This window comes from Cololabis saira, chromosome 18, assembly GCF_033807715.1.
Source record: "Cololabis saira isolate AMF1-May2022 chromosome 18, fColSai1.1, whole genome shotgun sequence".
Classification (NCBI taxonomy): domain Eukaryota; kingdom Metazoa; phylum Chordata; class Actinopteri; order Beloniformes; family Belonidae; genus Cololabis; species Cololabis saira.
In genome coordinates, this window is record NC_084604.1 from 31309658 (window position 1) to 31336580 (window position 26923).

A 26923-nucleotide genomic window follows, 5' to 3' on the forward strand; every position below is an offset into this window, starting at 1 on the left:
AAAAGACAGTTGGAGCAACGAAGCGGCCGTCGGATTTTCTACCTCTCGCCCAAACAGGAAACGGTCCAGAATAAATAAAGCTGGACTGTTTGGTTTGTTTGAGATTGCTAGTGATTTCATCACCGTGAAACTTCAATGAGGCTTGATTCCATTCCAGCTGCAGCATTGTTTGGACAGAATGACTGTGATTCAAAAATCATCAGGGAAGCACAACAGGGTTTCATCATCGCGAGGAGATTATCAGTCCGCAAATTGCTGGCTGGAAACTATTTTTGGGAGCAGTGCTACAAAATAGTCTTGGAGTCTGCTGATGGTTTGGACTTGCACAAGAGCTCATGAACACACACACACACACACATGCACACACACAGCACTCTAGGAGCTGGTGCAATTTGCCAGGTTTACTAATTAAACAAATTTACTTGGCCAGCATACTTGAGGAGAAACCAGACTCATGATCCAACCTGCTAGATTTTTCTGCTTTCCAAAATTGAAACGGATGAATGCACATTCACATGCACACCCCCGCAAAAATATGGCAAATGTGTCTATATTTAAAAACTTTAACTACATTTACTTCTCCTTCTTGTCCAATTCCTTTTTCTTTTAATTACACGTTTTTATCTCCAAGATTATAAATTGCTCGTTTAAATAGGCCAAATGTTACGTTTACTGAGGCTGCTATGATGCTGTAAGGCCTGGGGGATATAAATACTGCAAGTGATGGTACTCATGCAGTCATGAATGTTGAAAAGCTAAAATAAAATGGTCAGTGACATCTTGAAATGTGATAAGATTGTGCTACAACGATGAATATTATGTTGAAAATGCGACAATGTCAAAATGATTGGTTTGCAGTTGATTGTAATGACAATCTTGCTGCTGTTGACGGTGTAATCCAAGGGTAAGAGTTGTAAAAGATAGTAGTAAAAACATCTGCGGTCAGGTGAATCCTCTGAATAGCCGATACTTGAGATATACAAGAACATCTACACATGTACAACATCTGCTATACATAGGGTTGCCACCCGTCCTGTAAAATACGGAATTGTCCTTTATTTGAGAAAGAAATGTTGCGTCCCGTATTGAACTAATACGGGACACGATTTGTACCGTATTTTCATTAACTTTTACACCATATTCTAGTTGAATTATTGAAATAAGTTAACTTTTACACCATATTCTAGTTGAATTATTGAAATAAATGAACTTTTACACCATATTCTAGTTGAATTATTGAAATAAGTTAACTTTTACACCATATTCTAGTTGAATTATTGAAATAAATTAACTTTTAGACCATATTCTAGTTGAATTATTGAAATAAATTAACTTTTACACCATATTCTTCACCTATATTATATACGCTATATTCTACATCTGGGCTGATGTGGACATACATAGCATAGGAGGATATTTCAGTTGCTAGTATGGTTGGCTGTCTGTACAGTCATGCAAGTTCAATGCTATTAAAGCAATTTAAACTTTAAATCAAAGCATTTTGTTTTTTCATATAAAATAAACACATTTTTATTCAGTTTAGAAGTTTTGGGGCTTTTTTTTTGGCTTCTGCGCTGCTGAAATCAGGGCGTCCCTTATTTCTATTTCTGAAAGGTGGCAACCCTAGCTATACACCCCCCCACCAAAGGTAACTTCCTGATCTCTTTCTTCATGTATGATGAGAGCAAAGATTTGCCATCAGCGCTATTGGTGTGGATTGAATCTGCAAGGCACCGTCTACACTACAGCGATCTCACATGCACCGGGAGGAACGGGATAGGGAAGCTAGCGCAAGCTATGAGGAGAAGTTAGCAGCAGGGCGAGCGCTGGCCGATAGCCATCGGGATTAGTCCACGGGGATCGGTCCCCGTGCATTAGCTGCTGCCTGTGGGAAGGGATGCAGGCCGGATCAGATTAGTAAAGTATATTCATACATGCTCATTCACTGAATGCATGAATGGGGAAGCCGTGTGCATGCTTAGGTAATACTCCAAACTGTTTTAAAGCTACGAGGAGCTTTCATGGCAAATAAAAAGTGCAACATAAACTCACAGTACACAATAGAACATACGACAGACAATCGTTACTCTGGAGTGTTTTCTAGTTTTTAGTCTGCTTTTATTTCCTTTGCATTTATATGTGGAATCTAGTCGTTATATCCTCTTGACAAGTACAGCTGTGTAACGTACGATGACTGCATTGATTCCTTGTTTGTGAACTGGGTGTCAGACTCGGTGTAATCCCCTGTTGGACTAATTTGCCTAATCTTCGTGGTTCTTCAGATATGATGGGAATGCTAACAGATGTGCAAATAGGACCCTGCATGAGTAAGATTCCCTAAACTCTTGAGGATCAGAATTTGTTTTATTGAGGTCGGATTTGTCTGAATGATTGATTATTGTATCTCCCTGTCAGCCCTCCATTGCATAGTTCCTTGTATGCCATTGCTTGATAACATTAAACCCACTGCTGCCTTCCATGATGGTTTGAACATAACACCCATGCTGAGAGCGTCTGCTCCAAGCTTTCAGCCATAACTGCTGCTAATATCTGCATGGTCCTTCCATACAAGCTTTGTTTTGTTTGCTGATACTCTGCTTCATTGCCATCGCAACTCTGACGCTCATTCGCTTCCCCTCCCATACCCCGTTCGCAACCCACCCCGTTCATCCCCAAGTTGAACATTTTCTCTTACACGGCGCGCTGACTTTCTAGAGCCCCATATCAGTCCCTCCTCTGTTTTTCTCTTTCTTAGTTCCCCCCAACCTGACAGTCCCTCGGGGCAAGTCCCCCCTGGTGGCCCGCGAGGGTGACACAGTGGAGCTGGAGTGCCTTGTTTCAGGAAAGCCCAAGCCGATCATCCTGTGGTCGCGAGCGGACAAGGAGGTGCCCATGCCGGACGGCAGCATGCAGATGGAGAGCTACGACGGCGTGCTGCGGATTGTTAACGTCTCGAGAGACATGACGGGCTCGTACCGCTGCCAGACCAGCCAGTATAACGGGTTCAACGTGAAGCCTCGGGAGGCCGTGGTGGAGCTGATCGTACAATGTGAGTACACGGAGCACGGGTATTTGAACGCATATTTCTCTTCAACTTGCAATAACTGATACCAAGTGTGGTTCTGCGTAGGGCTGGGCGATATATCGAGATTTTAATATATATATATATATATCGATATATTTTCAAACACGATATGGTTTAGTTTAGTTTAGTTTAGTTTATTTAAGGATCCCCATTAGAAGCACACAAATGTGCCTTTAGTCTTCCTGGGGTCCTGAACATAAAAATACAGTACAGTGCAGTCATACAATAAAAAAAAAAAAAACGACAACAAAAACATTTAAAAAAAACAGGCTGCACGGACCTAAAATGATAAAAACATAAATTTAAGAATAATACTGATAAACAGTAAAGTAAATAGAGCCAAATTAAAAATATTTGGCGATGGTACAAGACTATCGATTTAAAAAAAATTGATTTATTTTTTTTATTTTTTTTTTATGATTTGGATATAGCTTATTTTGTGACAAATTGACTTGAATGTTTTATTTGAGATTTGCACAAGTGTTTTGTTATTTGCACAACTGTCAACCTCAGTGGAAAAGTCTGCCTGTTACTGTCTACATTGTACTAAGTGTATTTTAATTTAATTGTTATGCAGGAAAGGGATATTTGTTTTATTTTATTCAAGAAGCATTTTTATTCTATATATGCAGGCAGTTTATTTTTATTTCATTTGTTTTATACATTTTGATATTGTGCAGACCTCTGTTAATAAAGGAACCTGTGTGACATTTGGCACGAGGCTTTGTATTAAAACTGACTGTTTTTTTAAGGGTTTGCCTCAGAAAAAAATGAAGCTAACAGAGATGCTATGCTATAATGCTTTGGGGGAAACCCCAATTACGTCACGGAAAAAATATCGATATATATCGAGTATCGCCATTCAGCTAGAAAATATCGAGATATGACTTTTGGTCCATATCGCCCAGCCCTAGTTCTACATAACTACTTGATTATGAAACGCATTTCCTTTCTGTGCTGAGTAATTAATCTGTATGAGTTCTAACTGTGACCAAAACTGAACATTCACCCATGTCTTTACATTCACGCCCCTCCAATTTCCTCTGGAAGGCTGTGAAATGAGTCCCCTCCCCCGGTGCCCTCAGCAAGGTCTAAAAGGGAACAGCAATGACTCCACCTCTTAGATTAAGGGAAGGACTTCATGTGCCGCGTTTGAAAAGGACAGAACTAATATAAAAAGAAGCCCAACGCCCTGGATGCTCCTGTCCACACCGATTAGGATCTCTAGCTATGTTTGTCAGTGTGTGTACAATCGTGACAGAGAGGACCCTAAGACTGCATGCCATATCCCCAAGGCCTCAGACCCCCCACCTCCGTTGGCTCATTGAGAAAATCCTTCCTCTCTTTTAATCGCTGACATTCAGAGATGGGTTAACGACTAATTAGCGAGCGGCTAATTTATCCCCACTGGTATTCATTTTGTGTTCATTCGCGGACATTTGAAAGGAATGTTTTGAATGAGCACCAGGGATTCAAAGCGGTGATACTCACATCACAGAGATCTCTTCCTCCGCCAAAGACAGAGCGGAAGATGCTTAGGAAGGAAATGAAAAGCGATCCATGTAGGCTGCTCACTATTCTCCAGCAAATGATCAGCTATTCAGTCTTGTATCCTTTATTGTTTTCCTCATGGCCTACTTGCAGCAGTGAATCCATAAATTCTTCCATTTCAACTTGCACATTTACGAAGCCATGCAGCTGCGCCGTCAGTGAAATACCATAATATTCTGTGCATTAATTTTGTCTTTTCATCACTGGACCTGTCAAACTTAATGCTGCAGAAAAATATCCAACAACTTTAAATGTGTGAGTTATGAAACAGATGCAGCTTAAGCGACGTTTTGATGCGACATGAACTTGACACAGCCACTACAAATATTTTGATTGAAGGGGAAAAGGGGAACAAGAGCAGCCCCTGTTCTGTTTTCGCTGGATTAGCACATAATTCTTCCCTTCATTTTTTTTTTCGAGAGTTTTAAAGTGCTCTTTGCTATGGCATTCACGTTTCAGCTTAGCCGCCACCCGCATCACCGTGTTGACAGAATTAATGAAGTTTGAACGTGCTTTGAAGAGGGCCGGGAATTTTTGGCTGAATTGATAGTGATTATGCTGCGATGACAGCCAGTATCAAAGGTCAGTCGCTTTGCTATGCAGCAAATGCTGACAACTAATGGTAAACAAAGGATTTAGACTCCGAGATACCCTCCATTAATTAGCTGCTCTTCGTGGATCTGCTGTTTTATGCAAGGCATATGTTTGAGGGTAGAACAAATTGATGAATGCAAAATTCAATAAACTCACCACATGTATTGGTTTTTTAGCAAGAGTAGACCAAGTTTAAAATTGAAAACTTACAATAAAAAGGAAGATAGGAAAATGTGAAAATATTTGCACTGCCGGTCGGGAATTTGGACACACTTTCTCATTCAAGTCAATGAGGGGAGTGTGTCTGGGCTCTTGACCAAATTAGAAAGCAAATTAAAAGGGGAAAAGAAACAAAGTTTCAAAGTTTATTTAGACGGGACAATGCATATTAATGTACACTACATTAAGCAGTGTGAATAAACCGGGTTTAGCAGAAATGCTAGTTTCCACCCGCAGTCCCCACAAACAACCAGACACACTCACACCTACGGGCAATTTAGAATGATCAATTAACCTAATAAAAAAACAACAAAACAAAAACAAAACACAAACAAATGAATGTATTTAACTCCACTTTGGTTCTGCAGTCCGGACCGGACCAACCTTTTTTTTTTAAACTATTATTTATTCATCATTTGTCCTTATTTATTCATTAATTTATTTATTTTTATTTATTTATCATATTTTTTTATTTGTTTTTATTTTGTTTTTTTTGCTGCTGTCTCTCTCCTAAAATAACCATCATTCTAGAAAACCATCATACTCATACACATAACAAACATGCATGCATACACACCCACATACACGCCCACATATAAGAAAAAATCTGAGCAAAAACATTGATTTTGTTGTTTTGTTTTTGTACTGCTTTGTTTGTCTGTTTGTACAATAAAAAAAAAAGAGTAGACCAGGCTGACGGCTGCTGGATGTTCACACTTCATCCCCGTGTAGTATATTTGTTCATGCTTCATGTCTTGATAACATCATTTTATACGTGTCACCTTTAAAAGCAGTTGTTAACTGGGTGCTGTGGCTCTTTCCATGCCCCGTCTTCAGTGGTGGCCAGTTTCCTCGCACATGCAGCAGTAGGTCACTCTGACCCTGCTTCCAGTTGGAAAGCAGCCCACTCTTTTCTGGCTCACATTTGTTTCAGCACAATTACAGCAGGGGGGGGAGGGCAAAAACAAATATGCTCTGTCCAGAAGCTTTTTGGTCAACAAAGGTAATTAATCAACATTTATCATGTTTCTGGTCTTTACTGTCAAAATCCATGCTGCAGCTTCATCTGCACAGCAGTAACAAGGAAAAAAAACACTTTTAAACAGCGTGTGAATGACATTTCTACAAACAAAAGTCAATTTCTACATTGTTTGCTCTTAAATCAGTACAACAGATGACACAACACTGACTATAATCTTCAGAAACATGCTTGTTGGAGGGGAAAAAGTCCATCTTGTGTTGAAGAGTGAACACGGCGCGTTGATACCAGCCTCATGTTGCACGTGAAAGATGTCATGTGGTGCTTTTAACATCTTTAATATCTGTAAAAGCTATAAAGAAACTGACAAGTGAAAGGCAACGGTTCGAGGAAAGAGGGGTCGAGGTTGCAAATGAGAAAATGACCCTGGAAGAGCTCAAAAGACAGGCTGAAGAAATTACACAAGAATACCAGAAGGAAAAGAGGGATCTGAAAGAGCAGAAGGAAAGCTTGCAAAGAGAAGAAAATATACTGATGGAGGGCAAGAAAAAACATGAGCTGGAGATGGAAGTGTTGCAAGCAGCGATGCTTGATCTGGAGGAGAAGAGGACAGACCTGCAACTGTTGCAGTGCAGTATGGATGTGGAGAAAGCTGAGATGAAGCAAATGAAGGTATGAGGAGAGGAACATGCTGTAAACCTGCAGAATGACTAGAAGAAGCTGCAGGGAGAGATCGAGATTTTAACAGAGAACAGGAAAGAAGTGGAAACAGGTCGAAAGGACCTGCAAATGGAAAAGACACAAATCTGTGATACCAAACTCAAAACAGACAAAGGCCGGGTTTCCCAGATCCAACCTCTCTTAAGGATTTAAGAGAGGTTCAAAGAAGGTTTGAACTAAGAGAGAACCTTAAGATACGGGTGTTTCCCAGATGACTTCTTAACACCGTCCTTTAGTTTCGCTCTTTCAGAAGCTCTTTGGAGCAGCTGTCCGGTTCAGAAACCAAATCAATCGATGCCAGGCAAATCGATCACCGATCACTATCAGCGCATTTTCACACGCAGCGCTGCTACCTAACGCACTAATTCCCTGCTGCCTGTGCGTTATAATAAAAAATTAAGATGATAAATATAATTCAATGACCCTTTTTCATCCAAACGGTGCGTTACTCCGTTATTTCTGGCTACAGTGAGGCTTTTTTTCCCCACACGCAGAGACCGGGAGGAAACGTGGTGGGCGGGTGTGTGCGTTCAAAAACATGAGCCAAGAGAAGGCGAGTTTCGCAAATCGCAATGTGGAATTACAGCAATCCCTGGTTTTTCGCAGGGGTTATGTTCCAAAAAGAACCCGTGATAAGTGAAATTCTTTTTACAATTATAGAGGGCTTCAGATTGCAGAGATCAGCCCCGCCTCGCACGTATTCCTCCTCTTCTGATGCCGCTGCGTCCCGACTCTGTAGCATCTTTTTATCCTAAACCCCGCGGTGCAGGTGGGTTTTTTCAAGAGAAGAAAATAGTTATGGGTCGTTGTCTTCGCTCTTTTTTCTTCTGGGCAAAAAGATTCTTTAATATAAACCGACACCATTGATTATATTTGAGACTGTAATGAACGATTCATCAAAGGATCCCGTTGATCAGCTGCTGCTTCCCTGTCATCACATAGATGCGCTCGGGCGCGGCGCAGGAGGATCGGTGTCCCGGCTGCCTGGACAGCCCGGTCCGACAGCACGTCCAGGGGACTGAAGTGCTGACGCACGAATGCGTTCATAAAAACAGTTCTGCTTCGCGCACGGCGATGCGGTTGATTTGCAGCAAGAACATGCTGTATAGCAGCCAAATTATCAAATAAATGATATTCATGATGATCGTTTTATTTGTGCGTAATGCATAAAGCATATACAGGAACACACTTGTTATTCCTTATTTTTCTTTTTTTTCCCCCTTTGCTGTCACCAATAAATGCTAAACAATATAAATCTAAAGTATAAAATAGATCAAAATTTGTGCGGGGTGCATTGTTTTAATATCTCATTGCTTGGTGTGATATTGATTTGCCTGATGCGGCTGGATCTGTGAGTCTTTGTTCACTAAGATGGTTGTAAAGACTGGGTCAGCAGCATCTTTCATTTCCTTCTTAATGAAAGAGATACTTAAGCTAAGAGCGACTCTGGGAAACGCTATTTTCTTTCACAGGCTCCTTAAGAAGGTTTGAAAGAAGTCTTTCGCTGTTAAGAACTACTTAACTGATCTGGGAAACCCGGCCAAAGACTGTGCAAGACTCCAGAGAGAGGTGGAAAATGTGGAGGAAAAGGAAGATGACACAGAAGAAAGAATTAGAAAAGGAGGATGAGAAACTGCAGCTGGAGACACAAATAGAAGAGAAAGAGGAAAATCCTGGAGAAGATTGTTAAAAAGGAGAAAAAGAAGAGACGTTTCTTAAAGATCTTCAAGAAACAAAAGGCAGATGAGGAGAGAGGGGATGAAAAAGTACAGAAAGAATTGAATGACATCAAAGAAAAAGATGAAGAACATCTTAAAGTAATGGAAAGAGGAGAGAACAAAAAGAAAGAAAAGGTGGTGAAGAAGAAAAGTTGGTTCAGCCAGATTTTCAAAAAGTCCAGCAGAGAGAAGGCTGCTGGGAACCAGTAGCTCAGCGACTTCACCTCCTCTCCACCTTCTCTCCACCAAACTCTTCTCCCCAACATCTCTTCTGTTCCCGCCTTCATCCTCTCTTTTACAGGGCATCTCAGTTGCAGGAGGAGAATAAAGCCCTCCAAGAGAAAAACAAGTCACCAGACAAGAAACGGAGCAGCTGAACTTCACCTTCAGAGGCTCTTCTGATGCTCGTCATCGCATTTGGTGACGAAGCTTCAGCTGCAAGATGCAAGAAAAAGCACGACAAGTGCAAAGAGCAACACACAGATGCTTAAGTGTGTTTAAGAGAATCACGGAGTGGCTTCAGTGGATAAGAGACAGGCAAGAAAATAAAGAAATGTCTGCAAAAAAATAAAAATGGTGTGAATTACCATATTTTTGTATATAAATTATATGAATCTTAAAGCTACCTTTCATTGTTTTTCTAGTGCAGAAAAAAAAAATACATTCACGTACATTATATCAGGCAGTATTAAAGAAAAAAAAACTCCACTATGTATAGTCATAAAAAACAAATCCCACTCCAGGGACAAAAGGAACATAACTCTGAAATTAATTTCTTCAAATGTATTGTTGCAGTCACAATAAAAGTGCTTACTCTCAATATGCAGGGGGGTGGTGCCTAACATACAGTACAGTAACAAGAAAAATACTGTATGTCAAACATTTGGAATGAACTGGTTTTCTTCACTAATTTACAACCAAATGTAATCTGTTTTTCATCTGAGTCCCAATATTAGACAATCACAATGTGCATGAATTGATGGCACACAGAAAATACTCAACACAGCCGTTAAACATTCACAGTGCTGTTGGAAAAAGTAAGCGGACCCTTGGAGGCAGTAACCTGTTGTCCCTCCCGTGGCAGCAATGACTTTAAACAAGCGGACTTGGGGACTTGTGGATGTGAGCGGCGCAACGTTCAGGAAGGAATTTCTCCACATTCCTTTCTTCAGAACCACTTATGCCAGAGACGTTCAATAAACGAGACAGCCCACTACGGTTCGGTTTCCTGTATCTGTGTCACGTGACTGCCCCGCCCCCTTAGGAGACCGGAAGTAGGTCCTGAGTCTATTGAGTCCTATGGGAAAAGTGAACATGAGCACAGATTATTACCAATTCCTTCGCCCCATAGTAACCTAAGTAAATATGGGACCCATTTTTCAAAAGCCACAAACCTTCTGAACATTCTGACACCAAAATGGCAATTTTCAGACCGACAGATTAGGAGAAAATTAACTTTGTTTGAGACCTGTCTCTGGTTGAGCAACGCACTCTCGCGAGATTTGGCTCTCATCGTTTTCCCATCGGATAAAATGAAGTTTAAAACTAAAATAAAACTTGCTTCTTTGCTTAATAATACTGTTATTTTTTTTATTTAAGTCTTTTTGGAAGAAAGTTGTACTGTATTTAGTGTTGTATGTTCCAAAACGATGTGGGGAGAGGGGCGGTCACGCCCACTTAGGAGACAGGAAGTGGATACCATTTCATACCATTGGCAGTAACGGTAATGCGCTATCTTCTGTATAGAGTTTCTTTGATTATGCTCAGACGCATCCATACACGTCTGGTCTCAACGACTCTCTTGACGTCATTCTACAGTATTTCTATGGGGTTAAAATCTGGGCCTTAGATGGGTCCCCCCACAAGGCGGATTTTGTATTTTTGATGCCATTCTTCACCACTTTTGGATATTGTACTGCTGCATCAACCACCTTCTCTAAAGTTCAGTCAGTGAAAGTGCTCTGGATATTGTCCTTCTGGATATTTTGATAAACTTGGTGGCAAGTAATCAAGCTGCTAAGGCTGAAAACCAAAGTTAAATCATGGTCCCCCTTCCACCTACATCACCTGATGGAGGCAAACTGTTCGTATCTTCATTCCCGAATAATTCAGCCTTTGTTTAATCAGTCCACAAGAAAATGTCTAAATTTACAGACATCCTCGCTAACGGTGGACTGATGAATGCAAGAGATTACTTTGTTGCCCCTTGTAACCTTAAGCTGATTGTATTGTCCTCAGAGAGAGATGGTTTACATACAGTAAGTGGATGGAATGAAAAAAGTTCAGTTCAGTTTGATTCAAATTAATTCAGTTCAGTTCGATTGAGTTTAATTCAATTCAGTTCACTTCAGGGCAGTTCATTTCAGTCAGTTTAATTTAATTCATTTCAGTTCAATTTAGATCAATTCCGTTTAGTTCTGTTCTTCATGAATCCCCAAAGGGAAGTTACATAATTTAATTAATCAATAAATAATGTATTATATTATTATAATTAATTACCTTAATTTTCACTGTACGTCTGCAATGTAAATGTTAGTTAATAATAAAAGCAATCATAATATGTTCTTAAAGTGACAAACTTCTAATATTTGACTCCCTCTCTTCAATCTCAGTAGCTTTAGACCACATTTCTAACTCTTAAATTTGGACTCCTGGTACAAACTACTGACTCCAACTAGTTTCATTGAAGTAATTCATCTTTGGGTTCATTTGCTTTTTCCACCAGCACTGCGAATGTTGAATGTGGGTGTGGGATAACGACACACAGAATTAATGTTGTTTATCCGTTATCAGTTTATGCTCATTGAGTTTGTCCATTTGTTGTGACTGAGATAAAGATCCGATCACATTTAATGGGAAATGAACGCAGAAAACCAGCTAATTCCAAGAGGTTTACTTATACGCCACCGGATGGGTCACATTCTGTATCCGTGTCGTATTCTGTAACCGTTGTCAGATGTTTGAATGGGTCCTGTCACAACTAACGAGAACCACCAGTGGGTGTGTGGACATCTGATGTGAACGAGCACTCGTACGGTTTTTACGGCGTTGCATGTCATTCTGCTGAAGACTGCGAGCTTGATAAGGAATATATACGGAGACGAGAGGTCAAGCAAGATAAAACTAAAGACTGAAAAGATGATAGATGAATGAAATTTAAGCTGCAGCGTGTATTCAGACAGCAACTGCTCGGCTGCACGACGTGAAAGATGATCTCCGGGGAACAGAGGAGGAATGTACGACGGAGTATTAGGGCCAAACTAAAACAAAAGAAAATTGGAAATTACGAGAATAAAGTCATAATATAATGAGAATAAAGTTGTAAAATTACGAGAATAAAGTCATAATAGAATAAACTCGTAATATTATGAGAATAAAGTCGTAATATTACGAGAATAAAGTCGTAATATTACGAGAATAAAGTCGTAATATTACGAGAATAAAGTCGTAACATTACAAGAATAAAGTGGTAATTTATGAGAATAAAGTGTTAATTTATGAGAATAAAGTCGTAATATTACGAGAATAAAGTGTTAATTTATGAGAACTCTAACAGGAAGAGCATCTTCTCCCTGTGTTAAAATGAGGAATATTGAGCATCTTGTGAAGTTATATTTATATATTTATAATATATTTAATATTACGACTTTATTCTCGTAATATTACGACTTTATTCTCAAAATATTACGACTTTATTCTCGTAATATTACGACTTTATTCTCGTAATATTACGACTTTATTCTCACAACATTATGACTTTATTCTGGTAATTTTACGACTTTATTCTCATATTATTATGACTTTATTCTCGTAATTTCCATTTTTTTTTTTTTTTTTTTTGTCTTAGTTTGGCCCTAATACTCCGTCGTAGGAATGGGACCTTTTGCAAAGTAAATTCCATCGTCCTGAAATAGTCACTAAATTGTATATTAAAAGCTGCGTGTTTTATGCTCGTACCAGTACTTTCAACCCCCGTTAAACCCAAACTGTCATAGTAAAGATTTGAGAAACAAACCTTGTAACTGTAGTCTTGAATAGCGTTGTCTGAGTTGTGGGGAACATCAAATATCCTCTGACATCCAGGCATGAGAGGCTAAATCTTACTTGCTTCTTCCCATCACTGTATATTCAGCGGTGATTGATGCAGCGACTGGATGCTCTTGGTGACATGCAGACGGAGAAAGCACGCCTCAAGAAGCAAGTAAGGGAAGACTCGGCTCCCAGGGCTTTAGTCGGGGAAATATTCATGTGTTTAATCTGTCCCTTTTTTCATATAGATTTACATTGGCATGTCGTTGCATCATCGGTTGGCAGATTTACTGCATAAGACGCGCTGTGGAGAACATCTATTCATGCTAGATAATTCTGTTTCTTCCATTCAACCCCAGTCATTCTGATTAAGCAATTATTTATTATTATGTAGTTTTATTATAATAAAGCTCCTCTTGTGCTGCAGTTCTTCATGCCATGCAACACTTTCATTTCCTCTCCGTCTTCAAAGCAGAACACATAATGAAGAGACTTATCAGGGCTTTGGTATTGACAAATCAATCACTTTTGCCATGTTTTTGCTTCACAGCTGGTTTTGTTTGTTTGTGAAACTCGTGTTTTTCATTGATAGCTGGCATCAAAGCCCGAGTTTAAGAAGCACTTGAGCTGTCAGATTGCTTTGACGTACCTGCGCTACGTTAAGTAACCGTGTCCACCAATGTCTATATGTTTTTGTCTGCATCCGCCACGTACATAGACCTTTTTTTCATCTTCCTCTGCTTGAGGATTTACTTTATTAACACTCGCTGCCCCTTCTTTTGTTGTGAGCTCCAAATGCCTGTCCGTATGCCCCAGCCTTCCTTTTCTCTTGGCCTGTCTTATGGTGTGTAAGCACAAGCCAATCCCTCTGAGATGCTTTTCTCGCCTGCATTTCCAGGCCCCAGCATGAGACGCCCGCCTTTGGTGGTGAGCCATGTGCAAAGCCGCGTTTAGTAACTTGATCAAGGGACCGAGGTACAGTCCTCTGAAGCAAAGAGCATTAGAGGCGTGAAGAAACGACTCTGGCAAGTCAACAGCTTTGATATGTAAAAACCTGCATCTGTTGGCTGGCAGAGGCACCGCCAGAAGGAGAGGTAGAGGGGAATGCAAGGCGTCTGCCTTTTAGAGTCGTCGCTCTAATAGAATTGCAAAAGCCAAATCCCAAGCTGTGACACCCTAATGTTCTTAGTCAAACTGACTTGGCATGGTCCAGAGGCTTGAGAGAGGGAGCGAAGACGGAGGGAGGGAGAGATAGAGGGAAGGAGGAGGTATAGAGTGGTCTTCTGCCCTAGATATCACTCTCTGTCAGAGGGAGTGTTATCAAGTTCCACTTCAGCCCAGATGCATAAGAATTTTTGTATCCCGGCTTCCCCTTCTGTTCCTCCTCACATCCTCCGTGACACCTCCCTGATGCAACCAGGGAACTGTCCCCTCGAGGAAACGCTTTGTGATATACATCAAACAGACATGCCAGGACAGGGACCAGCCAACTGGGCAAAAGTAATGAGCTGAATTACATGTTCATTGTTTTAAATTAATTCTCCTTTATGCATCAAGAGGGTCTTGCGACGCTGGTGGCCCCTCAGGGCCACTGTTATATCAGACTGATTCACATTAGATTAACACCGAAGTCATGCCAGCATGATGATTTTCTTCTTTATCCTATTTGTAGAACAATATTAGATTTATCTACAGCATCTCATCCACGACAGAAAGGGTCAGGGGACTCCGTATGAAGCTTCCACACGGCAGCCTGCGCGCGGCTGACGCAGAATAATTCATAACTTGGTCAATGACTGAGCTGAAACTATTAGCAGTGCACCAGGCTTCTGCTCGCACCAAAGAATCTACATTGATTATCATTAATCGTGGATTTAAGCTCATAAATTATCTCTGCATTTTAATAACAGTATGGTAATGCAGAAGGTGCTTAAGTTCATTGTTTGATTGCAGCAACTGTGGCACAAAGGATGGAGGGTAAGATGATGCTGCCCTTGATTATTCAGTACGGGGGCTAAATATAAAGCACAAAAATCAAGTTTATAATTTCACTATTAAGGCCAAACTCCCACAAGAATACAGTTTCTAGCGTTCGTAGCGTTTTTTTTTATTTTTTATTTTATACTCCCACATACAGTTCAGCTACTGAAGCTGCAGGACAATCATATAAGAAAATTATACTTTATTTTTTATTTTTATGGAAATGCTGGTATGTCCGATTCTAAGGGTGCATTCACATTAGAAATATTTACTCCGTTTAAGCAGTTTGCTTGATCTGAAAGTCCGGTTCGTTTGGAGATCTGCAGTGGTGGACAGTAACGGAGTAAATTTACTTGAGTACTGTACTTAAGTACATATCCAGAGGATTTGTACTTTACTTGAGTATTAGATTTCTTTGGTACTTATTACTCTTACTTGAATACATTTCCAAGACAAATATTTTTACTTTTACTCACTTTTACTTTACTTTCAGGTCTGCTCTTTTTTCTTCTTCCCTAAAATCCTATTGGACACAAGCTGTTTTTGTCAAAGGAGGAGACCCATCACAGTGCACGCTCTCCACTGGGATGTACGTAAAGCGGAAATACGTCAAGCCTCCTCAAAACGATACCGCCAAAGTAGCCTGCGTTTGTCAAGATAGAGCCACAACAAGTCAAGACATAACTGCAACAATTAATTTAGAAAAAATATAGTAATTTACTGATGTGGAAAATAAGAAATGTACTCTTACTCTTACTCTTACTTTTACTTAAAGTAAATTTAAAAGCATTTACTTTTGGATACTTAAGTACCTTTTTAAAAGCAAGTACTTTTCTACTCTTACTCGAGTAACATTTTGACTGAGCTACTTTTACTTGTAACGGAGTAAATTTTGACCAGTAGTATTTGTACTCTTACTCAAGTACTTGGGTCGAGTACTCTGTCCACCTCTGGAGATCTGTGAATGCACATCGAAATTCTGATGTGGGTCAAAGAAGCAGAGTCCAGTCCACCTAGAAACGTAGCTCTCTGTCTACTTCAAGTAGACCAAAAGCAGGAAGTGGACTACCTCTTTTTACTTCATGGGGTTAAAAGAAAACAAAAAAAAGAACAAAAAGCACTAAACACTAGTTTTGGCACTGATTATCTTTCCAGTTTGAGTAAATGAAATTACACCACGGGATCATTTAATATGAAAATAAAAAATGTGCTGGGATGAAAATGCTCATTTTAACATTTGTTGTCAGATAACTTTAATAAAGGAATGGATTTAAAGCGAGGTTTACATGCAGCTAGACCTGCTGGGTTACATTAGGAGGTGCTCGGACTCTCACTGGGACTGGATCCTTTCCAAGTGTAAAGGCTGTTTCTGCAGCAATTATTCAACATTAACATAAAAGTCCATCCTGAACCTGAAAGGACATGGCGCTCTGCCCCCACATGCTTGTTCAGACAGGCCCAACAAAAGCTTTGAACAGTGGCATTAACATTAACTTGTCAATGGGGGGAGAAAAATAGAAGCCATACAGGGTTGTTATTTCCCTCGATAAAGGATTTGTACAAAGCCAACCTGTACCACCTAACTACGTTGCATATTGAATTCAGATCAAATTGCAGGCACAATCAAGAAAATGAGAGTGCGTTTAAATCCCAGTGGTCATGAAAAGCTTATGAATCACATCTTATTCTACGGTGTATCCCTCGACAATCACTCCCAAGATATAACTGTTTTGTACATGCAGAGAATTAGTGTAGAATTTACACTTTTTCCTGTTTCAATCTTGTATTCAAGGACTTTGTTTGTTATGGCCTCCCATTATTTGAGTCATGTTGTAAATGCTGGTGTTTAAATGGGAATTTAGAGTAATAACATGAAAGAGGCCATTGGAACCATGTCGGCGGTACTCAGTGTACCAAACTAATGCTTTTTTTCCATTATTACTTTCCATAATCACTGCTAAAAGCTTATTTTGCTCTGATATTTTTTACTTGAAATTGAGTATTTATTTTTTTAGTCATTCTTCCTCCACTGACATTTATTGATCCTTGATGGAAATAGATCGGTCCAAATTGATTTTTATAAAAAGAACAAATAAATGCCTGGCACTTGTCCCATTGTCAAGAAGATTTGCAGGCACACATGCACGCTTCATGGCTGCAGTCTGGATAGTACAATCTGCTTTTGCAGGCTTGATCAGCAGAGGGTTGTCTGTCCTCCTCCTGTCTTAAGCCTGGAATATACTTGCAGTTTGACAAAGTGTTCATGTCTGTTCGCTTACACAGCCAGCTGTGTTTTGAACTCTTTCATGCTTCAGTACAATCCGGGCAGGACGTGGGATACAAGACATCTCTGTGTGAGACAGAATTCAAACCCAGAGTCGAAAATACAGCCGTTCTCAACGAGGCAACGCTGTCGGAAGAGGACTTTTTGTCTTCCGTATTGAAATATATGGAGCAAATACACAGGTATTAAAAGTGGCAATGCAAACTACAAAAACAACAACACTGCACGAACAAAAATACAAAATACTAAAATTTGCTCTTTAGCTAGGGAGAAGATGTATGAAGCTAGGGATAGTTTTAATCTTGAAATATAGCTTAATTGAAAATGTTTATTGTTATTAAATATAAATTAATATTTGACTTCCTTCTAAAACATATACACTTATCTGTCTGCTGGAACACTTGCAAGAGATGGTATGTTACACCAGTGTCTCCCAACCTGGGGTCCGGGCCCCCCCTGGGGGGGTGCGAGAGATCTCTGTGGGGGCGCAAAACTTTGTCTGCTTTGAAATTATGCAGTTGTAAAAATTATATTTGCGAATGAGTCATTCATAAGACATTGTTAGGAATAATTTATGAATGTCTTGACAATTTTTTGTGTTTTTTATACACTGGTGACAAACACAGGAAATTATTTAATTCCTTATTATTATATCATTACTCAACATTTAATCTACTCCGACAGGTTGTTAAAGGAAAAATGTTAAAAAATGTTGGTCTCATATTAAAAGAGACATTTTTCAGAAATATTTTTATGACCTTTTGTGCGTATTTTATACATTGGAGAAAAACAAAGTCATATGTATACAGAGTAAACCAAAGAGAAATGTATCAAAAATATAATTAATGTTCATTTTTTCAATTACAGACTATTTTGGTGCTGGTACGTATGGGTTGGGGGGGGGCCTGGCTGGTCTTAGACACAAGCAAGGGGGGCTCCAAGGAAAAAAGGTTGGGAACCACTGCGTTACACCATTAAATCATTGGTGTCGGAATAGGAGCTTATTTCTCTGGTTGTCCCGATGCAGGAAAACTGACAGTATAGTCCTCCACAGTGTGGAAACAGGCGGCTTGTTGCATTGGATTACCGAACACAGTCAGTGTGGTTACATGCACATCTAAATCAAGCTATTTGCAACAATCTAGCTAAGGGTTAAACTGAAGTTTCAGAGAAATCCAAGTATACATGCGTGAGAAGACAATCGATTATTGAGTGAGGTGCGATCGACTCTGCGGTGCCAGGTGGAGCCACATGCACTTTTGCATTGGTGTTCATCCGGTTCTTTCTTTGTTGTTGGTCTTCATCTTCTCCTACTGTGTTGATGTTCTGGCTTACACGATACGGGGGTCCTGGGGGAGTCACTAGCTCGGCTAAGCATGAGTTGCATATACATGCCGGAATAACTCCAATTAGGACGCATTATCTGGCACTAATAGCTCGACCTCAAGAGCTTCAGTTCGGATCGACTTCAGACCGGCTAAGGTGTATACATGACTTTTAAAAATTCGACAACGGTCGGATTAAGGCAACAATTCAACTTTCTGTTAGTGCATGTAAACGTACTGAGTGAGCCTTTGACTGCAACAGTTACCTTAGTGCTCACTAGTGCCTCTAGTGTTCAAATGAATATTGCATCTCATATATATTTGACTGTGCACAATGTACAAAAATAAGCAGGGTATACGCACAGTAACCATGAAACATTCACATGTGTGTTAGAAATGGGAAGCCCTCCCCTCTGTGGGGTTGCCGGTGGCCTGGGTTCCGGGCTCTTCCTTGTCGGCCTCTGGTCTCGCGGGTGGCGGGGTTGCTCCCCCCCCTCCCCCACTATAGATACACTTCAGGTGGAGCTTTGTTTGGTTTATTACACACACACACACACACACACACACACACACACACACACACACACACACACACACACACACACACACACACACACACACATACACACATATAGTAATTTAGTCACATGCATACACACACACACACACACACACACACACACACACACACACACACACACACACACACACACACACATGCATGATCATATATATACACACACACACACATAGACATACACACTGGCTTGTTCACCTGCATGCTGGCTCTCTAGTTTTTGGGTTTAGGTAGCGGTAGCGATAGCTTAGCTCAGACTGCGATCAGATCTCAAGATTTAGGTCGATTGCTGTTCGTGTTTTGGTTGGCTCCGTGCCGGTTTCGTGCTTTGTTTGTGGTTTTTTGTTGCAGATTTCCAGTGCTTGACGTGTGTCTCCGTGTGTTCCTGCTTCCTGGATTGGCAGTGGATGTCGTCACCCCCCCCCCCCCCCCCCCCAAAAAAAAAAAAAAAAAAAACACTGGGTTTGTATGTGTATATTTATGTATGTGTACGCATATGTGTGCGTATATATATGTATATATTACATATAGTAATAATGCACATATATACACTTTTGGTTTCTACCGTCATGGTATCAATCAATAATATGTGTGCAGACAAGGTAAAAAAAAAAAAAAAAAAAAGAAATGGGAAGCCCGTACCCAACCAAAACATTTAGGAAAAATGAAACCCACTCTAATGGCGCTTTTCCACTAGTACCTACTCAGCGCGCCTCTACTCGCCACGCCCCCGTTTTGTGCTTTTCCACTACGGGCCGAGGCCGGTGGAGGCGTGCCGAGTAGGTACTTGTCTGTATCTATTCTGTCGAGGTTCTAAGCGTGCTGAGTCGGCCCTGGATCTGACGTCATCACAATACACGTCACTGATCGGTCGGGGGGCGGGGCCGTCAGACATTTTAATCAGGAAGCGGGAGTCAGCGCGAGAGCAGCTCGCGGCTTCCTCGTTTTATCCGACAGGCAATGGCAGCGCAAAAGTCTGTTTCGTGATCCAACTCTGAGGTGCAGATGTTCATAAACCTGGTGGCTGAGGAGAGAATTAAAAAGGGATGTAGACGGGAGATAAGGAACGACCAGATCTACCAGGCGCTCGGTCATTTCTCAGCTGCTCGCGGCTCTCAGCTGATTTCTCAGCAGCGCCGACACAAACAAAATTAAAAAAAAAAGCTTCTTGAAGCTTCTTTCACTCTCATTTTTTAACTTGATATCGAACACAAGTCACAGACCAAGCAGCACATATATCATCTCCTTCATGTTCTACATCTTTAGTGTTGTTGTCTTCTCCGTTTAGATCACACAATCAAATATGTCACAGCAGCTTCGCTCCAACCCGCCCACTTCTCACGCTTCTTCTTCTCGCGCTGAGTAGGTACTAGTTTAAAAGCGCCATAAAAGTATTTGAAAGTTTTCGGGATGTTCAGCTCAGCACCTTTTGTACACATCCAAAAGCAGACATGCGTTCTTTTACCCACCAGTGCATCTGTGTCAGACCTCTTTCTTGTGTATATGTCAGTCCATATGCACCGCGGGGGAAAAGGCCTTAGTGCTCCCTAAATGTTGTTTTTCTCCACATTAGTGTCAAGCTATCCACCAGTGACTGATGATGGATTACGGTCCAGCCAGTACTTGGATTTTCCTCCCCGGCCTGAGACTTCCGCAGCAGCTCTGAGCTCCCATCATCCTCGCTGCTACACTCACCATGGCGAGCGCTGCTGCGGGAACGCACTCAGAACCTTGCTGCTCCGTTGTCCTCCTGTTCACCGGGCAGCTGTTTCACAGGAAATGCAAAGGGGGAGATGAGCCATGTGTCCTTGTTTAAAGGATGTTTTGGTTATATAAGAGATATCAACCCCCCTCCCCCCTCTATTTTTTTTTCTCCATTTGATTTCTCTATGTGAATGGAACTGCACTTACTGCAATTTGATCCAGTGCCACTCAGGGAGGCTGTGGAGTTCGCTATGATTCACCGCCGTACAAAAGACCTACAATTTTAACGTAATAAATAGAGTTTCAGACCTTTCTTTTCCAGTCAGAGAAAACCTTTGCTTTATGGTAAAAGCACAGGCAGGGCTCATTTGAGAGAGGAGGAAGTGATTGTTGATTCACCGAGAGAGGATGAAAAGTACTCCGTCCTCCACCTTGTGAACAGCATCAGGTGAAGTGGGCAAATCTTTCCTCTTAGTCCAAACATCTTGCACAATCTGTATTTACTTTTTTAGTCACCCTAGGTGTTGTGAGTTATTGTTTTTTTTTACATTTTGGCCTGCCATTATCAAATCTAATGAAGTGTCTGCAACCTAAGTGGCTCCTGAGTAAAGTAGAGGATGTTTGTTGAACAATAATAAGCATCAAGAGTACAGATTTAAATTCCTTTCTTGCAGTGCAATACGTTAGTGTATTATATTGCACTCGGCGCATGTATCCTGCTCTGCCTGGACTGAGGCTCATTCATCTGATGTTTGTTGTGAACAAACAGAACAAGCACACAAAAAAAAGTTGTAGCATTTTTTTTTAAACTTGATTGATTAAGGTTTAAAATACTGACATTAATGTAAATATTAAATTGAAAGCTAAATATTCTAATATGTTGCTCATTTAATTGCATATCCTATTATATTTGGAAGGCTCAGTAATTAGATTATATTACTGTGTGAATAATGTGGAAGATTATGTTGCAGATTACAGTTTCAATCAGGTAATCAGTGATCTGTAACAGATTACATTTTGAAAAATAACATCCACAGCGCTGTTTAAAGCTACTGCTTCTCTATTTTGTCAGGAATTATGCTAATTTCAAGCAATTAGGTGGCTTCGTGTTATTCTGTCTCCACTCCTTCACGTCCGCGGTTGTTTTCAAGCTCTGTCTTGACTCTTTTCCAAACACCTGCACGAGCACATCAAGCACAAAGATGCTTAAAATGAGGAAAATATTCATAACCACTCATTACACTGCTTGCACACACGAGCACTCACATTTAAATCTACATCTATACCGCAGTACATGTGATGTAGCCGGCACTGCACATGTGCTACAACGTAAGCATCACACGTATCCAGCCTTCCCGAGGCAGAGCCGGGACTCCATCATGGCCATTAAGCTGGCTGAATAATTCACCACCAGGTTGCTTGTGTGAAAAGATTTGAAGGCTGTCACACACTCGAAAAAGATATTAATTTTCCATTTTGAAAGCTCAAGGTGCACATCATCATCCCGCTGACAGATTTCTGTGAAGCATCACTGATTTTCATTCAGAGCATTGTTGTAATTCCTGCAGCCCTTGCTGTTCCTCCTAGAAACTGATTTTTATTTACAAACCGCTTATTGAATGTATTGACTTCACACTGCTTATTATCTGAAGTTTACTCACGATATACTAATCCCTCATCTTCCCTCTCTTTTTTCCGATAATGTACATGTATAAGAATGTGTTTTCTATTTATTTGCTTTGAATTTTAGTGTCTTTGAATGCATTAGATATATTATTCATTCATCTCACAATGATGCATTGTTGCAACCCCTACAGAGGTAAAAGCTGGAGGAGGGAGCTTTTATTTATTCATGTCAAGTCTAATTCTTCCAGGCTGTACATATTCTGACCACCTTTGTATGTTCTTTAAATATGTTTTCCTCTTTAAATGTCTTGTAAGATCTTGTTATGTATTTGTATGGGAGAGCCTTCACCTGAATAACATTTGTCATGTATAGATGTCATTACATTTTCTCCCCACAGTCTGTTTAAATTGTTATTTTTCCCATCTTTCCACTGACAACCTTGTTATACCTTTCTGTCATTTTCAGGAGTTGTCTAAAATTAAATTGTCTAAGTTTCTCCGTCTCTCACCCAGACCCTCCAACAGTGGAGCCCGTGTACACGGAGATGCGGCAGGGCCTCGGCAGGCCGGTGGTGATGACCTGCAGGGTGCTGCGAGCCCACCCTTCCCGGGTGCTGCGCTTCGAGTGGCTACTGTCCAACCGGCTCCTCCACGCCGGAGCCTTCGAGGCCCATAAAGACGAGACGGAGTACACCATCCGCAGCCTGAATCGAGATGGCTGGGGCGAGTACACCTGTAATGTCATCAACGAGGCTGGAGCAGGCAGATGCACCTTCCAAGTTACAGGTAAAAGGTTCTCATTGTCAAAGATTTGCCTTTTCCTTCTTCTTTTTTCCTCTCAAAAGGTATTATCAGTTCAGAAAACCTTGTTCAGGTTCTTCTTATCTTGGATCAAAATAAATATGCGTTTAAAACATCCTGAAAGGTGGAAGTTTTGCATTAAATATCCACTAAACTTGTTCTAACAATCCTTTATTTAACCAGCCTTTGACTTGGGCCACGTTTACACGTAGCCGGGTATTTACAAAAACGGATATTTTCCGCTCTACGTTTTCAAAAATATTCTCGTTTACACGGACCCACATGAAAACGCTGTTAACGTCATGCCAGCCAATCAGAATCCTGGAAAAACATCAACAAATGACACGTGTAACTTCCAGTTAAGGCTGATTTATGGTTCCGCGTTACACCAACGCAGAGCCTACGGCGTAGGGTACGCGGCGACGCACACCGTACGGCGCGCATCGCCGCGTACCCTACGCCGTAGGCTCTGCGCCGATTTAACGCGGGACCATAATTCAGGCTTTACTTCCAAGACAGAACGAGAGTCTGAGAGAATTTAAAACAGGTAAAATAAAAGAAAATATTGACGGTGGCCAAACTAATTGTAAACACAGGTCGCACTCACGACGCTGCTGGTGACGTTTCTGTCGCATAATGTGACGTAAATCTCCGTTTTCCTCCGTTTCCTCTGTTTAGACGCAAACGTGAAAACTGAGTTTTTGAAAATCTCCACTTTGGCCGGAGTTTTCATAAATGATCGTTTTTGGGGGCTTTGACCTCCGTTTTCGTGTAAACGAACGGCCAAAACGCATGAAAACGCCTCAATTTTTGCCCCGTGAAAACGGGGCCTTGAGTTAACGGTTAATTTCCATTAGCATCATAAAGACGTACACTCCTCTCTTGGTTGATCATTGAGCCCACAATAGGAATGGGCGATATTTTACCGTTCACGAAAATACCGCCAAAAACATTCCCCACGGTAAGAATTTGTCATCTCGCGGTAAAAATGATAAATTCCCGTTGACGTTTTTGTGTAACAAACATGGCGGAAGGCGCATCTGAGAGCGAGGAGCTCGTTGTTAAACGAGGCTCCAGCTCCGTTATCTGGAACGGGTTTGGATTTAAAAAGAGAGACGAGGAGAAAACATCATTTATTATGTGCAGAGTCTGCAATAAAACAGTGAGTGCAAAGGATGGCTATACTGTTTCTTTATTTATCAGGTTGTATTTTTTTCTACTTTGTGATTTTATAAGCTAAGAAAACTTGAAGGACAATGGTAAATGTTGAATCTGTTCTTACATTTCAAACTTCTTTCATTTGAGTCATTACAGTTTTGCAGTACAGGTGTACTAATTTAATTGGTTTTTATTAATTCAATTTAATTGGTGTAGTTTAGTAGCATTTAGTATTCTTTTAGAGCAGTGATTTGGGGGCTCCAAAGACTGAATGTGGTGATAGATTTATAGTTAAAAAGGTAGAGTTGAATTGGTATCGTCATTTTTATCGTTATCGGGATAAATGCCAGAAATTATCGTGATACATTTTTTTAGTCCATACCGCTCATCCCTAGCCCACAGCACTTCCAGTGGACCCAACTAGGACACTTGAAATCCTATTTCACTTAGCCGTTTCTTTTTTAGCAGCGCCAGTCTTGGATCTTCCAGTGACTTGATAGGATTTTAAGGTGTGTCCTTAGACTCTCATCCCTCATCCCTCTCAGTAGCTCGGTGCTTGGCAACACCACAAAGTCCCTGCATCCAGCCTCCACACAGAGGGCCTCTGTTTCCAAGCTCTTTAACGTTTAGGCCATTATTATTTGTTTCTTTTTTGATCATTTTACAATATGTTTCTGCTTGTAACAAGCAGTTGAGCAGGATCCAGGCTGTCTCTCCTCACCTCCATCTCTCTGTTCAGTTCCTGTTAGTACGTGACCGTTCCAGCTCACGGACGACCTCCACCTTTGAACTGAGGGGATTGAAGATGACAGTGAAGCGTTTTAACTGCAACTTTTGAAACATTGACAGTTGCCATGGTTTCATCAGTTTTTTGTTGTTTTTTTTTTTTCATAAAAATATCGTCGTTATTCTTTATACAAGTTATGATTTCGGGCCGAGATGGATGTACCTGCAACGTGACAGGTTGTGCGGGAGGTTATGACTGCAAGGCAGTAATTCTTGCTTCATACTGCCTCCTTTGTTTCCAGCTTCTTTCATCTCTAGCACCAAATCTTCCCGTTGGTTGTTATGACAGGACCGAATGAGTTTGACCACATCAGGTGACCGCAGGAACTTTGGCCAAGGTTTCAATCTCCCAGACCTCCCATTAGCGGCGAGAGCTGCAGGGTCGCAGGAGCAGTATTTGTCACTTTGATCCTTTGCCACTGAGGTGCACCCACCCCTCCCTCCAATTCTGTTTATCTCCTTCTGCTCTCTCATTTTACCTTTTCAAGACTTGATTTTTCTTTCTACCTTCTTCATCTCTTTGTCAGTTTCTTTTTCTTTTGACTCATTCCTTGCCTTTTTTATTTTTTTTTAAAGCATCTCTCATCCAGCTTGCCTGTGGAAAGAGAAATGGACCATCACCTGCGTGTGTCATAAATCAGTCCTTCCTGGGGAACCTGATAGAACAGAGCGACAGAAGCAGATAGCCCCTTCCAGCCATTTGTTTTTCTCAGCAGGGCTCAGGGCTTTGCCTGCGATCGCTCTTGCTCTCCGCCTCGTTTTTTTTTTTTCTTTTTTCTTCAAATCTCTTTCATCCCCTATCATAATCATCCATCCTTCCCCCCAAAACATACACACACACATCCACCACACCCACTTCATTCCTCCCACCCAATGCTCCAGATTCCTACCATCTGGACTCAAATGTTGCCAAAGGTATGGAGGCTCTTTTAGTAACCCCCCTGAGTGCACGAGCATGGCGCAGAAAATCCACTTCAGTTCCCTCCATTATCTATGAAATCTCCTGTGCTGCATTCCCCTGACCTCAGCTTTTTTTTTTTTTTTTTTAAAGATATTTCAATTTCATCCTGAAAGTCTGCAGACATGATATCAGCACCACTCTGTGTGGCTGAAATGAATGATAATTGCAGCAAAGAGAAAAGAAGAATGAGGTGCCTTCGCCCATCACTCTTGACTTGTGAGACCATCAAACGCCTCTCATGGCACATTGTAGCTCCTTGCAATCTTGGTTTACTCACTTTGCAGTGACTGTCTTACTGGGTGTTTGCTGCTTGTTCTGACTTGTCCATGCTGTCCTGTGCTGAAGTGTAATAAACGTATAAGTCCGAGGTTTTGGCCTTTAGCCGCTAAACCGACAGATCCAGCTAATATACCATGCACGGCATGTTTGTTTCCATGCCGACAGACAGATGCACACGCCACAAAGTCATCAGCAAGCCATTCTTGCGCCTATGTGAAGGCGGTCATCTGGAAAAGTGTATTGTGCCAGGGGACAGTGTGTGTGCATGTGCATGGATGCCCATGTTGCCAAGTCATTGGGACATCTGCGAATTGGCTGAAATAGCCAAGTTGGCCATTAAATAATGCCTTGGGGCAGATCCCTCGGAGGGATGTAATGTGTACCACTGAGCTTTGGCTCGTGCTCTCCAACCACTGGGACCCTGATTTATTTCTTCTTTTTTCTTTCTTTTTTGTAGCTAATGCTCTTCTCAGAGGAGATACAAATAATTATCTTTCCTGGTCCGAACCGTCACACTCTTGCTTCTTCTTTTTTTTTTTCCTTCCAC

The 26923-nt window shown here is 41.0% G+C and overlaps 1 protein-coding gene across 2 annotated transcripts in view; it reads left to right on the plus strand.

Annotated features, from left to right (window-relative positions):
• Nucleotides 1-26923, plus strand: part of mdga2a (MAM domain containing glycosylphosphatidylinositol anchor 2a) — a 269982-nt gene that overhangs the window by 177345 nt on the left and 65714 nt on the right. Inside the window, exons 9-10 of one of the 2 annotated variants that reach the window (XM_061746664.1) lie at nucleotides 2729-3049; nucleotides 22905-23177. In XM_061746664.1, coding sequence (XP_061602648.1) covers nucleotides 2729-3049; nucleotides 22905-23177 — 594 coding nt within the window. The remainder of the gene's footprint in view (nucleotides 1-2728; nucleotides 3050-22904; nucleotides 23178-26923) is intronic. The other variant, XM_061746665.1, reaches the window with a different exon arrangement.